The sequence below is a fragment of the Daucus carota genome, chromosome 2 (assembly GCF_001625215.2).
Source record: "Daucus carota subsp. sativus chromosome 2, DH1 v3.0, whole genome shotgun sequence".
Taxonomy (NCBI): Eukaryota; Viridiplantae; Streptophyta; class Magnoliopsida; order Apiales; family Apiaceae; genus Daucus; species Daucus carota.
In genome coordinates, this window is record NC_030382.2 from 51,357,991 (window position 1) to 51,373,365 (window position 15,375).

Below are 15,375 nucleotides of genomic sequence, written 5' to 3' on the forward strand. Positions count from 1 at the left end.
AAATTGGGGTATCAGAGAATGGAGCATTACATCTTAAATTGAAGGTATGATTTTTAGCACATAATGTAAGAAATGTAATGGAGGGAAGAATAAATTTTGTTAACAATTGCTCATAATATAGTTCATTTTTCATTTAATTCCTTCCGGAATCATTAACCCCTATTAAACACAACATAAAGAGTTTTGCTCCTAAAATGTCCGATCATGCTGTGTTTTGTAGGATTTTTCAGATCTTAACACAACAAGATTTAACCATTCTTCTAGAAAATCAAAATACTGGATTATTTGACATTTATTTTGAATTATATCTCAATTCGTTATTTGGAATGGCATGTAGTTAAGACACAAATAGGTGGGATTGAAAGTCAGTAACGGTCACAAATTGGCGCCAAATATAGTTAGTGATTTGAAAGACCAGCTAATTTACAGGCAAGAAACAAGGGAAAGTTGAAACCATATACATTGTCTGATTTTAGTCTAGGACCATCTTTGTTTAAGCTTTTTAATAAAAAAATTTCTAGGTGAATCAGGCGGTGGTCCTGTGAAGCTAGAGGTTGTGCTGCCGCAGAAAATCTCGAGTTTTCGGGCGGTGCACAACCTTAGCATCACTGCTGCCATGGGTCACAGCTCCGGGGATGGGACTACTTTTGTAAGCACTGCCATTGCGGTCGATAAAGACAAGAACAGCCCTCATGCCGTTCGATGGGCCGTGGAGAATCTCGTGAAAAAGAACGCCAGTGTGTATCTTGTTCATGTCCGAAACAATACATCGCAACCTAGTACGTTCTTTACCTTTGCATGCGGATTCCGCATTGTGTCATTTTTTGTTATTTGTTCCCTAGCATCGTCAGGGTTCGAGTTTTGGTGAAGACATTTACGTGACAAGTACACATCATGTTATTTGAAATATAGTCATTGATATCCATTTAGAAAATTTCTTTGGGAAACTTTTAAGACAGATTAGCTACAATTTTTTCGATTAATAACATGTATTTATGGATAAGAGCTAAGGCCTAAGATCATGGTTACATATAAACATATTCACATATTTTCAATGGAGTGATACTCAAAAGTTTGGGTTATATATTCGATTATGCAGATGATGCTGTCCCTAAAGAAGGCCGGGCACCGACAGAATTTGAAATGCAGCAATTTTTCCTCCCATATCGTGGATTTTGTGCTCGAAAAGGGGTAAGCAAAGAATAATCCTCGTCATCATATATAATGATCAGTTAAGCCTCATCTGATGGTTGATGTTTTACAGGTTCGCGCAATAGAGATAATTCTCCTCGATGGTGATGTTGCAAGTGCACTGGTAGACTTTGTTGTTAGAAACACCATCAGCAATCTTGTTGTTGGCCTTTCCAACCGAAGTGCTCTAACGAGGTCTCATCCTCTGATCTCTCTCACCGGCTCTATATCAACAAACATAACCAATATTTTTTGTCTTCTGTCATGTTGGTAGTCTTTGAATAGCGTTTTTTGGTTTCTTTCGCCAGGGCATTTAGGAATCCAGACGTCCCCACTAACTTGAGCAAAACCGCGCCAGACTTCTGCACAGTGCAAGCAATATCAAAAGGAAAAGTTCAGAATATTAAAACAGCTACTCGGACTGTTACACCTTCCAATGCTGTTAGTTCTAAGGCATCACAATCAGGATATTCATCAGACAGGTAAGCATTAATGTTCTGAACTCGTTAAAGGCTATTTGGAAACTTGCATTTCATTTCAAATGACAGGATTTGATTTGTCATTTCAAATTCTCAGATTTATACTAGTATTTGAATGTCTGGATTTCAAATGAAATCCAAATCCAAATTCCCAAACAGGTTATTTGATCAAATACAGAATTTCAAATGATATTCATGTTCCCAAACAGACCAGTCTTTGCACTTGGTTACATTGCAAATTTTTGTTTCAAATCAGTGATTAGTAAAGAAGCTCAGAATCAAGATTGATCTGCTATAACACTATATAGATTGTATCGAAATGACTGTACTTTTAGCACAAGCAAACTCATTAACCTTAATAAATTCTTACTAAATTGCATTTCTGCTTTTGTAGCTCATTCAGCCAGTCAAGCTGGAGAAGTGGATCAGATCTAACATCCTTCGACATGAGCAGCCAGAGTAGTTTCCAGTCAGGCTCCACTGAGTATGGTGTAATGAATCCGTTTGAAAGGCCCTCAGGTGGCAAATCTCCATACCCACCTTCCGTGAGCAATCTTAACTACATGGTTCGCACAAAGGGAATGGGTAGTCCTCTCCATCACAATTTCTCATCTGCCAGCAGCGAGTATTCTGGGATGTCAAGTTTCCAGTCAAATAATTATTCCTTTGAGAATTTAGACCGATCTCAATCACCAGGAAATTCAAATCCAAATAGCTATGCATCCTCACGCAGAGAAGTAAGTTTACTTCAGCACAATTATTTCTAGCTCTTTTTAATTGCTTACTGCAAATCTAAACTCAATGAGTTATATGTTACAGGGAGAGCTAGAAGATGAGATGATGAGATTAAAACAGGAACTAAAGCACACAATGGAAATGTACAACTCAGCTTACAGTGAAAGTATGAATGCTAATCAGAAGGTCAGAATATAGCTTAACGATACTCATTTTTTCGCTCTATGCACAATGCACATGAGGAACTCTCATGTTAAATCTGTTTTCAGGTGAGAGAGCTTGATCAGTGGAAGTCAACAGAAGAACATATGATAGCACAACAGAGGCAATCTGAAGAAGATGCATTAGCTATTGTCGAGATGGAGAAGCAAAAGTGCAGGGCAGCCATGGAAGCAGCACAAAAGGCACAACGTCTGGCAGAGTTGGAGTCTGAGAAACGAAGATGTGCAGAACGTTTGGCTAAGCACGAGGCAGAAGAAATGAGAAAAGCAATGGATGCACTGAGTCGAAATGGTGCCCGTTATAGAACTTATACCATCGAAGAAATTGAAATGGCAACTAACAAGTTCTCTGTTACTGCAAAAATTGGTGAAGGGGGATATGGACCTGTTTTTAGAGGCTATCTGGATCACACTCCTGTTGCCATAAAGGTTTTGAGGCCGGATATTTCTCAGGGAAAAGAGCAGTTCCAAAAGGAGGTATACGTCCTCACCGTCTACTGCCAAAAAACAATCAGAATGACAAGATGTGAAGCTTTCTTAAATGAAAAATTGATTAATAGTTCTTCTATTAGGCCTGCATATCTAATCTTGTCTTTTCTAATGCAGATTGACGTGTTGAGCTGCATGAGACATCCACACATGGTTCTTCTACTAGGAGCCTGCCCCGAGTATGGATGCCTTGTATACGAATACATGGACAATGGCAGCTTAGAAGACCGTCTATTCAGAAAACACAACACTCCTTCCATCCCTTGGGCAACCCGTTTCAAGATTGCTTCAGAAATAGCCACCGCCCTTCTTTTCCTTCATCAATCAAAACCAGAGCCCCTCGTGCATCGTGATCTAAAACCTGCCAACATTCTCCTAGACAGAAATTACGTAAGCAAGATCAGTGATGTTGGCTTAGCAAGGATGGTTCCACCAAATGTGGCTGACAGTGTTACCCAGTATCACATGACAGCCGCGGCTGGAACATTCTGCTACATTGATCCAGAGTACCAACAAACTGGACTGTTAGGCACAAAATCAGACACCTACTCATTAGGGGTGATGTTGTTGCAGCTTTTAACAGCAAAGCCTCCCATGGGCATAACAGGACAGGTCTCGAGGGCCATTGAGAAAGGAAATTTACTAGAAATACTTGATCCAACAGTGCCTGATTGGCCTGTCGAAGCAGCTACAGCATTTGCAAAGATCTGTTTAAGATGCTGTGAACTAAGGAGGAAGGACAGACCAGACCTTGCCACCGTCATATTGCCTGAACTGGAACGACTAGCAAAACTTGGCTGCGGTGAACAAGATTTATAGGTCAAGTCCCCAGTCTTCTACCATAAGCTTTTGAGGAAGCTCATATATAGTCAGGTCAGGCTCACTTCTAAAAAACCTCCAAACCACACTGATTAGCATCGTCGAAAAATCATAAAACTTGATTGAGGAATTTAATTTTGGTAATGTTTGTGATGTTTAACCAGGATAAAGCAATTCTGATACAATGTGGCTGTCTTGATTCAAGCACACTGGAAACTCCGAGTGCAATACTATAGAAGTAGATCCCTTTTTTCACCAGCTGGTGTAAAACTCAAACCTGTAATGTTGTACTTAGAATCCTGATTCAAATATAATGTTTTTCTCTCTCTTTGTCTTCTCATGAAATTTAATATGTCAAGACTCTCCTATTACTGAAAAAGCTATAACAATTACATATACAATATACTTAATGTAAGTGATTCGGACCTGAATGAGCTGCATTGGTTAGCTTCAATATTCTACCAGCAAATCATTCTAATGTTCATTAGCTTCAATAGTGTTTCAATTTGTCGAAAATTTACAAGCAAACAAAAATTATATAATATTTACTGTTATAACCAGCCTCCAGAATTCAAATTAAACACTTATAAACTACATTCCACTAGTTTCTATACAGGTTTTTTCCATTGTTTGGCACATATTTAAGTCTCAGGTAAAATATAATTCTATAACTTATTTAAAAAATTTATTTCTGAATAAAAAAACTTTAAAAAAATTACTACGTAGAAATTATATGTTTTATAAAAACTCTCCGTCCCAAACTTTTTAAGCTTTTCTTTTCTCATTTTTTACACCAAAATGTGTTACTTTGTACTGTTGTACAATTAGCCATCCGCATAAAATGACAAAACGCACATCCCCCTGTAACGAAAGATTTTATTTCTTAGTCTGCAAGAGAGAATTTACAAGTCATGCATGTCAAGGAGCCTACAATTATAAAGCTGATTGACAAGTTCTTAAAATGTACTGTAAATGCAGAAAGAATGCTGCTGAAGTTGGTTTCGTAATCCTGAAACTGAAATTGGGGCTTTACACTCTCTACAAGGGCAAAATTGAGTCATTACGCTCAAATCCTATTATTCTAAAGTACTTTCTACCCCGCGTATGCATTTGAAGTAAACCACAATACAATCTAGCTGACGTGCAGTTCGCCTCGTCTAGATTGATAGCAGGTACCTAAAGGAGGAAAAGAATAGAAAGGTTCCAAGAGAACTTGATAATCCTCTAAAGTAGCATCGTGTCCGGATTCTCGATGAAGCCTTTAAAAGCTTTCAGCCATTCTGCACCAATAGCACCTACAGAATACCAAATTGAAATTAATCTCCCAGTATATTTGAGGTACAATCTACTATCAAATGCATTGAATAAAAATCCACTGTTGACTTCTATTACATAAGGATCACATTTTTAACGATATGCGATGAACAGTTGGTGAAAAGGTAACTTATATATGGAAATATTAGTCCCCAAATCTGCAGGTTAATTTCATATAATCATTCATCAGAAGAACCTACCATCAATAACACGATGATCACAGCTCAGTGTCACAGCCATGAAGGAAGCAAAAACGTAATCATCCATACCAGCACCAGGTACTACCCTTTTTTTAGCTGCACAACATTCAACAATAAGTTTACCTCATTATAATACTGGAAAAATATGTTAAGTGGCCTTAAAATACACTATAAACCAAACAAACCTGAACCAACTGCAAGAATGCCTGCTTGAGGAGGATTAATAATGGCACAGAATTGCTCAACACCAAACGGCCCTCCTAAGTTTGATACCGTGAATGTGCCTCCCTGCAAAGGGTATACTCATCATCAATTACAGCGTAACATGCTTTATATACCAGTGTGTAACCAGTATATTACCAACCTCATAGTCTTCTGGTTTTAAGTTGTTCTCCTTGGCTTTCTGAGCCAAAACCTTGACTTCTTCACTAATTTTGGATAAGCCTTTCTTGTCAGCATCCTATAAATCCCACCACATGATTGAAGATATAACTTTTATAATGACTCTGAACACTTGTTATACTTCTTGGTGATCTGAATCAAAAAATAGCTTACTCTGATGACGGGGACAAACAATCCATTATCTGTTTGCACAGCAACATTAATGTTCACATTATGGTACCTGTAAATTTGCAACATAATTAATTATCAATCTACCACTTTCCCCACTAAAATGCTTTCTTTGTTTACACTGTTGCATGCTTACTGGCGGATATAATCATTGGTCCACGAACTGTTGCACTGAGGAACTTTCCGAAGTGCCAAGGCAGCAGCCTGCAATTAAGTGAACTTGTATTGACTGAATGACCAAATTTGTAGCCCATTATTTAACATATATTTTTTCCTTAACACTCACTAAGAGTTATTCTCACATTTTTCCATGTAAATTTCTGTTATCTCCTTTTGTTGGGGTTGGGTGCTATAAGTGTATGGATACAAGGTGTCACTTGAAGGTTACTGGTTTCAGAGATGCATGACAACTGACATACATTTCTAAAGGAACTAGCAAGACTGCAGAGGTTCAGCTGATTACTGTGCTTCTACCTCAATTTGATGATACGATAACATTTTATGAACAGGCAGGTGCTACTTCAAATAAAAATTTATATATAAACCAAGACTTTTGAACTATTCTCCTGTTCGATCCCTCTAGGTCTGGAAAGTTCACCATACAATTAACAGATAATACCTTAATTACGAGATCATTGACAGATATTCTCTTCCCTCCTGAAGCTTCTTGCAGTGAATTGAGTTGCTCTCTTAATCTGCAGACACATTCATATTAAGCTTAAGGGATATGTCCTCGTAACTTAGTTTTGAAGAGAAGTCGTGAAACTCACTCCATAAGTTTGTCAACACATGTATCCACTGTCAAATAATAATGTGGAATGGTCTGCTTTGAGAGCAATAAACGTGACGCTGTGACCTATCAAGAATTAAGCTAGTAAATAAGCAAATAGAGAGCAATAATCATAGATCTGGAAAATATAAAAAAAAAAATATAGAATCTACTAGGTCCGCTGCATTAGAATGAGGGTTTACATCAAAACCTGGAATGTCTTCTTATCTTAAGGATGATGTTAGAAGAAACTTAAACTAACCTTTCTTATCTGAGAAAGAGGGATATCTGCATAATCTAAAGCTGAAACTTCTGTCTTATCAACTTTAGATGATGCAGGAGAAACTTCCTTTCCACGAGAAGCTGCAACAATGAGAGTAAAATTGGAAACAATATCGAAAACACTACAGTGCGAGACCTTGAGAAGAAATAGAATACAGAACAAAGTGAAAGTTTATAACCCTCAACATAGACAGGGTTAAAAATATGTTACACATATAATCTTCAATATCAGCTTTTACAATGTTTCCATCAGGTCCCGTTCCTTTAATACTTGATAGAGAAACCTGATTCAAGACAAAGTTAGTACTTAATATAGTGAAACATGACGTAAAAAGACAAAAATAACAAAATATTGTGTTCAATAATCAACTAATCAACTACTGCTGATTTTCAATTTTATCGATCCCATGTATATATTACATTATTCTCTTCAGCCAACTTTCTAGCCAAAGGACTAGCGAAAATGCGACCCCCATTCTCCCTTGCTTCGCTGGGCTTTGAAGATTCTGGCTTTGGTGAACTTTTAGGTTTTTCAACTACATCTTCTTTCGGTGGAGCAGATACAGAAGAATCTTTAGGAGGGCCTGCAGCATCTGAAGGTCTGTAATCCTTAAATTTTGAAATGTCGCCCTCATCTTCAACAGTTACCGCAATGACCTACAAAATAACAAATCCCAATTTTCTCATTGCGTAAAAAAAAAGGCGATAAAGAACATACACCTGGTACAAGTATAAATGGTATTGATCAAACAGCAGTTTAAGTAAAGTATGCATGCAGACACAACTAGCTCGATTCTCTTGAATGCCTCTCAATCCCGAAAGTGTACCGTAGCAATATATGTGTGTATCATTCGCTGCTACAAATTACAAAAAGCAGTGAAGAAAAAGAAAAATGACAAGCACTAAGCTTGACAACCCCCCCCCCCCCCCCCCCCCCCCAAAAAAAAAAAAGGTTTAATAAGATATACAGGTGGGCAAGTAATACGAAAGCATTTAACTAGAGTGGATGCTTCCCCTTGTCTTCAATTATTGAACACCAAAAGAGTATCATCTGAGAAAATTTTGGGGTCCTTCAGACAACGTGAGGACCGTTAAGGAATGAATTAACAAGGATTATGAAGTCAAAATTTTACATGGCATGAGTAAGCAGTCTTTTTAAGTTTATAAAATAGCTTTTCCACAGATCCAACTAGATATCTAGAACCGATTGAACAGACAACAAACGTAACCAAACAGATAACTGAAATAAAGAGTTGGGAGTGGGAGGACTCGAACCCGAGACCCCTCCCTAAACCGAGCTCTGATACCATGTGAAGTAACAAGTCCATCTTAAAAACTGTGAACACTTGTGTCAGTCTTTATAACTTATCATCCAGAGAGGACAGCACCATCTAAAGATAATAATAAGATAAATGCCATGAATCTATGGGACTTGGAAATAGAAATAAGGATTGTATAAAGGAGCATAAAACCAGCCAAGGAAACTTGGGCATGTCTAAAACCTATCAAATACTAAACATGGCAAAGATATAGGTTATGCAAGAAAAGACAGATATTAGAGGATTTTAGCTTGATATAATTAAACCCCAATAATTTACTACAAATAAAATGCAATCAGAATAAAGAATTTCATTACAATAGCACTTCCTTAAATATATACCTCCCCAACTTTTATTCCTTTTGCCCCTTCCCCATGAATTATTTTTGCTAAATATCCTTCCTCCATGCATTCCATCTCAACAGTTGCTTTATCCTACAAATTCAAAAGAGTATACCCAAATATTAAATAAGTTATAAAGTTCTTGAACTTGTAGTAAATGGGAAAAATAATATCATCTCAAAGTTTTTAAGGAAATGAAGGCCACACCGTTTCAACTTCACACAGAACTTCACCAGTGGAAACTTGATCACCTTCTTTCTTCAACCACCTCGCAATATTACCCTACATATTATGAAGAAATGATATCTTATAGAACAGTCTTGAATTTATGATAGTCCACCTCTTCTGAGCTTAAAAAATATACAACTTGCCTCTGTCATTGTAGGAGAAAGAGAGGGCATTCCTATATCTTGGTGTGGTGGAAAGCCTGAAAAGGGAACATGTGTCACCATGATAACTTTGATGATGAAATACACTGCTAATAAATGAATATTACGATCAACCAGGATGCAAATCTTGGGAAAACATTACACTCTAGGATGCTCTTAACTATTTCACTGTTATTTAAGATGTAATTCACTTTTAATAATGAGTGATATTTACTACCATTACACTCTAGGATGCCCTGAAATCTGAACCATTTGGATACTAAATAAATTAAAAGAAAAGATTTCATTATACTGTAGCAATTAACAATTATAAAAAATACAGAAAAACAAGTAAAAGCTTCTAGACGGAAAGCTATGTTACTGGAACTCTTTGCTTTTGGTGGAGCAGAATCAGCAGATGCAGAAGAATCCTTAGGGGCAGGTGCAGCATCTGAAGGTTTGTAATCGTTAAATTTTGCAATGTCTCCCTCATCTTCAACAGTAATGGCAATAACCTACAAGATAACATATGTAATTTTTAAATTTAAAAAAGTTGGCCATAAAGAACAGCATACAGTAGTAAAAGTAATTACGGTGCTGATCAAACAGCAATCCAAGCAGAGTATGTATTGTGTGTGTTTGTGTGTTCCTATATATATTAACCTAGCTCTACTGCTCTAGCATTCCTCTCCATCCAGATAGCATACGAATATGGTGATCATATAAGTAGAGTTGGTGCTTCCCATCGTCTTTAATTATTCAACAAAAAAACATCGTCTGAGGAAAGTGGTGTCTTTCAGACAAGGGGACTATGGATGATAAAGTAACAAGCGATCTGAAGTCAAATTATAGGAGGCACATGCAAGCTAATCTTTTTTAGTTTATATATTTGATGCCTCTGGCTTTTCCGCTGATCCAACTATATCTAGACCAGTAATGCAGATGACACACACTTATGTGAACCTTTACAATCAAATCATCCAGAGAAGTATCATCTGAAAGTAATAATAATATGACATGAAAATTGAAATAAGGACTGGAAAAAGTTGCAAAATAGAAACCAAGGAAACTTAAGCATAACAAAAGGCTGTCAGTTAATGAACATGGCATATAGGTCATGCAAGAAAAGAGAGCTTATAGTGGGTGAGAGGAAGAAGAGAGGGTAGATACAACTGAAAATGAGCTTTTGAGATCATAAATGGAATACAGGAACATGGAACAACTGAAAACAATCAAAAGTGCCATATCTGAAGTCACATTCACCAGACAATTTAAAAACAACATTTAAGCCTAAGGAGTTAGGATGATATATAGATTCGTGCAAGCGTAAGCTTGAGATAATCTTCGGCTGCAATTATCACACCAATATAATGCAATCAGAAGAACCATGTTACATTAGCAATGTCATTAATATATACCTCCCCAACTTTTATTTCTTTTGCCCCATCCCCATGTACTATTTTTGCCAGATATCCATCCTCCATGCATTCCATCTCAACAGTTGCTTTATCCTACAAGTTTAAAAGAGTATACACGAGAATGAAAGGAGTGATAGAGTTCTTAAACTTATATCAGATGCAAAAGCAAAAAAAAAAAACAAAAAAAAAAATCATCTCAAGCTTTAAGAAATAAACACACTACACCACACCGTTTCAACTTCACAGAGAACGTCACCAGTAGAAACTTGATCACCCTCTTTCTTTAACCACCTTGCAATATTACCCTACATATTATGAAGACAACATATCTCTTAAAAAAATATAAAATTTATAGTAGTTTACCTCTTCTAAGCTTTGAAAATATACTTGCCTCTGTCATTGTAGGAGAAAGAGAGGGCATTCCTATCTCTTGATGTGGTGGAAGGCCTGAAACGGAATATGTTAAACCCTGATAACTATTATAATGAGATAAACTACTAATCGATCAATCATTATGATCAATTACGTTGAAAATTCTTGAGGAAAACATTGGGTAACTCAGTACCTTAATGAGAAAATAAACACTTAACAAGTTATTGTTATTTAAAATATAATTCACTTCCAATCAAGAGTATGCTATTCATTATCTCCATAACAGCCCAGGATGCTCTTGACCATATAAATACTAAATAAATTAAAATTTCCATGCTAGCAAATAAAATAGAATACAGATGATTAAGTTTATTCTTGACAATTAGCTATGTTTAACAAACAGTTGTTTTCAGTCATCATATCTGTGTCGGACCCTTGATCCATAGAGGGTCCTTTTTGTAATTTGGACAGTTAAAGCAACTAAAAAATCACAAGATGAACTTCAAATTCAGTAAGAAAAGAGAAGATAAGAATTAGATGCATCCGTATGTATGTATGTATGGATAAAGGTGCATTGTAATACAAATTTAATAGATTTATCCTGTCACATGGTACAAAGATCAGATAGGGGTCGGGCTGGGAAGGGGTGATGTCAATTCCAACCCCTGGCCTAAATTTCATATTTTATGATCCGACACACCGTACCAAGTTCAGGCAACATCGTCCAAAGTGGAACCCATGTCATATTATAATACCCAATATTCATGTTTAGGTATTAGAGGCACGCACGACTGTCATCATACAGGGTGAAGTATTTTACTGACATAAAACCATGGCATGATCCATACCTGAGCCACTAGAAAAACTTCTTCTATTTTGTCCCGGTGATCTGAAATACATGAAGATAGATTCACAAACATGTCCCAAGAATGCAGGACAAAATATTTAAAGCACATTTATTACCTTGATAAACCTCTGGAAAGCACTGGTCCAACTAATTGACTACCCAATTTCAGATTTGTACCTGTAGATTTTATGTGCTTAATTCCTACAAATGTTACCTGTAAAATTAACTTGATTAGTAAGTCTACAACAATTTAGTTCTTATTAAAATTACTCCTTTTTTGCTAATGGCATGTTTGGAAACTTGAATTTCATTTGAAATTCTGGATTTGATCAAATGACATGTTTTTAATCAAAAAAAGACCCGAGATAGGTTCTTATGCATTGAAAATACATTATAAATCTTTGCTTTACTTGTGGAAATGGCCTCATGGAAGTTCTATAACTTGCTTTATTTGTGCAACAATATATAGCTAAAGTGGTAAAACTCTTATTATTAAGTTCTGTTCTCTTGTAGATGACATCGTTCGAGGATACAACCAAAGACAAAGCTGATATCCGTTAATTATAATACAAGAAAAAAACTGTCCTTCAAGGGGCCATGAGACCTATAGTCATAGTATGACACCTCGCCTAATCAAACAACAGAATTTAAAGTAGGAAAGAGATAATGCATTAATTTAATTACCATGGACTGATTTATAGCACTCTTGCTGTGATTATAGCAATTCAGAGTTGAAGTGCAGCTACTGCGAGCTCTGTCTCTTTCTAAAGGAACACAACCAAGTTGACCAAGCTTCACAATATCTAAAGATGACAGACAACCATAAGTACTTAATAAGAACAAGCATGGCAATTATCTTAGGAGATATAGATGCTAGCTCAACACCCAAGTTCTAAGCTAAGGCCGCGTGAAAATCATGTAAATTTAGTGTTGAATATAGAAGCAAGAAATTCAAATTATTCAAAACTATACAGTGAGCATATGTGTTAACAACAAGGTCCTTTGTCGAAAAACATCAATAAAAAATAACTGATGGGCTGCAGTACTGATGCAGGACATGCAATTACAAGCTGAAAGAAACAATATGGGCACAAAAGGCTTTCAAAGCCCAAATAAAGTCATTACTTGTAAATCAGCAGAAATTACATTTGAGAAAATATATTGAATTGTTATTGGCATTTTCTTGTAAGAGATTTCTTGTTATTTTGCCATAAACACTAATTCAGCACCTATTACTTCATGCAGAACAAGAGGTTCAGGGAAATCCTGCATTAACAACATTAATTTTCTTCTTAACTGCAGCAGCATATCCGTTGTCAAAGATACTTGAAAAACAAGGTTTAAATTTTAAAAGAGAATGTCTGTAATGACAAGTTAAAACATAAGAAAGGAAGATAGAGAAGCTAACGGAACAGGGAAGATGAGTAAAACTGCCATACATCAGGCAAACTACAGATAGATATCCAAATAAAAGAAAAGAACATCTACTTACATTCTCTGCTATTTGTGAAGGGAAGTGCAGCACTGGAAAGCCATCGCACCAAGAGGGTATGATCATAGCGTAGTAATCCAGGAACACTTTTTATCTGTAAATTGTATGCCATAATATCAATATCATATTATGGCACTGAGGTCATTTTAATTCATACTGACTGTAGAAACGAGAATTTTCTCAAATTACACAACAAAAAACGGATTGAATGTATATTTTCGTTCTTTCTTTGTGGGTGGATGGGGGGAATTAAGAACTCATCAGGTATTTACACACCAAAAAAATAAACTTAACACATTAGGATTAACAATACACCTTGCTACTCTAATAAATAATCATATAAGTTTGTCCTTATATCCTTGCTCATTAATATGCATTTTTATTTTAAGTCAACTATCATAGAAGCACAAGAGCAGAAAAAACAGAACCAGGATTGAAATAGATATAATAGCATCGCATTATAATCGCTATAGGCAAGCGGTAAACTATATACAGCTACTGACTTCATTTGTGATTCATAGCATAAAAGAGTACCACTAATTGTACGAATGTTACAGAAGAAATAGTCATATAAGATAAGCAGCCATATATACTATATATAAGCATTCGTCTTCAACGATAAACAATATTCCTATGCTTTCTTCTCTCTTTGCTCAATTTTAGCTCAAATGCGTAGATTATAACTATTATAGAAATCCAGCCTTCAGCCCCTTAAAAACCTACGAGTTACAAAATTTCTTCATCACTACCTGAATCACAATTTTGGCCGAACAAACAACACACATATGCGTTACACATTTTGAGTTAAAATAGATAATTACATCTCAGATATAAATAATAACATGATGAAAATATAATCGAGCTACTAGAATAAAATTACACATCTAACATTCAAGAATCAAGATGATATGTAATGATTACAATAACATCGCATATGATTGCAGATCATAATTCATAACAATTACGGAAATATACCTGGAAAGAGATTTAAAGAATTAGAGAAAATAAGAACCTGTTTAGAGTGACGAAAGATGTGAGAAGCGTAAGACATCTGAACGATTAAGTCGCTGAATCGTAAGTTGTCTTCTCCGGTGACTGATCGTCTCTTATAATATTATATAAATTGATCTGAAAAATGAAAATGTATGTATGTATAATGGAAATTTAGTGAATTGCAATTAGGGCTCGAAACATTCGCTCTGCACTGCACACCTGTCCTTGCTCTATACTTCCTATAACAACTTGTCCAGAGAATCCATGTATTTTGGAATCAATTAATGTGTAATTTAGAATTTACGATCTTTCTTGGAATTGAATATTCTTTCATAGTGGTGATATTTTTTGAATAAACAGATAGTATTATTCTGTCCGGTTCCAAGAATTTTAGGGAGAGAGGAGAAAAAGCACGAGGAGGGATAATAATTAAGATATGAATTTATGGTGGATTTGACAAGTGAAAGCAAAATTGTTAAAACATGCTCTCCGTTTCAATTTATATGTTTATTTTAAAAAAATTACACAGTTTAAGAAATGTGTTAGTTCGTTTATTTTAAAAAAATTACACAGTTTAAGAAATGTGTAAGTTCGCAAATTAATTGCATTAAATGATCAAAATATGTGGAGTAGTATTGATTTAGAAAATATAAATAAGAGATTTGTGGAGTAGAGGTGACTTTGGAAATATGATTTTGTATTAAGAGTTGAAGTGGACAAGTAATTTGAAACAATTTTTTTTTTTAAAAGTGGACATGTAAATTGAAGGGGAGGAGTATTCTATTGTGTTGATTTTTCGAATTTAGGAGAGTTTTTTTGTCAAAATTTATAGTATCAGATGTAAAATGCGAAACTATTGATATTATCAATCTTTAGCGTTCCAAAAAATTAGTAATTTCAATTTGTCTTATTACCAAGTTTAAGCGTCCCCAAATTGATAATACACATTATCTATTTACCAAATTTGAGCGTCCTCAAAATGAAATTAAGTCATTTAATTTGAAGGTATTGTTTATAATAGCAATATCAAATTTCGCATGTCACTGTTTGTGTGTCTGTTTAGATCCACAAAATACTTCACCTGGTCATAATCTTTCAATACTTGCCTTAGCAACAAATCATCGGGTTGTCTCACGTAGATTTATTTAAATCTCTA

General features: G+C 35.6%; 2 protein-coding genes across 4 annotated transcripts; one reads left to right on the forward strand and one right to left on the reverse strand.

Annotated features, from left to right (window-relative positions):
• Window positions 1–438: 438 nt before the first annotated feature.
• Window positions 439–4,386, forward strand: LOC108208258 (U-box domain-containing protein 52). 2 transcript variants are annotated; one of them, XR_001804275.2, is made up of 9 exons: window positions 439–779; window positions 1,100–1,191; window positions 1,265–1,386; window positions 1,500–1,673; window positions 2,065–2,407; window positions 2,490–2,591; window positions 2,675–3,103; window positions 3,233–3,988; window positions 4,099–4,386. XR_001804275.2 is itself a non-coding variant. In XM_017378777.2 (8 exons), exons 1-8 carry the CDS (start codon window positions 617–619, stop codon window positions 3,932–3,934), a joined length of 2,127 nt encoding a protein of 708 aa, XP_017234266.1. In that variant the 5' UTR covers window positions 531–616; the 3' UTR covers window positions 3,935–4,014. The 2 variants fall into 2 exon arrangements, 1 of the variants encoding a protein (XP_017234266.1); XM_017378777.2 differs by lacking the exon at window positions 4,099–4,386 and having other exon boundaries at window positions 531–779; window positions 3,233–4,014.
• Window positions 4,387–4,776: 390 nt separating this feature from the next.
• LOC108209811 (dihydrolipoyllysine-residue acetyltransferase component 2 of pyruvate dehydrogenase complex, mitochondrial) lies at window positions 4,777–14,632 on the reverse strand. 2 transcript variants are annotated; one of them, XM_064088055.1, is made up of 24 exons: window positions 14,439–14,578; window positions 14,239–14,354; window positions 13,227–13,320; window positions 12,419–12,537; window positions 11,851–11,948; window positions 11,736–11,776; window positions 10,907–10,962; window positions 10,746–10,820; window positions 10,516–10,608; window positions 9,480–9,612; window positions 9,101–9,156; window positions 8,937–9,011; window positions 8,730–8,822; window positions 7,490–7,726; window positions 7,281–7,353; window positions 7,050–7,150; window positions 6,789–6,874; window positions 6,638–6,713; window positions 6,155–6,222; window positions 6,004–6,070; window positions 5,813–5,908; window positions 5,634–5,736; window positions 5,449–5,544; window positions 4,777–5,229 (listed from the first exon to the last, which is right to left on the reverse strand). In XM_064088055.1, the coding sequence occupies exons 2-24, from the start codon at window positions 14,275–14,277 to the stop codon at window positions 5,159–5,161; spliced, it is 2,046 nt and encodes a 681-aa protein (XP_063944125.1). In that variant the 5' UTR covers window positions 14,278–14,354; window positions 14,439–14,578; the 3' UTR covers window positions 4,777–5,158. The 2 variants fall into 2 exon arrangements, with proteins under 2 accessions (XP_063944125.1, XP_017236425.1); XM_017380936.2 differs by having other exon boundaries at window positions 14,239–14,632.
• Between the last annotated feature and the right edge of the window lie 743 nt (window positions 14,633–15,375).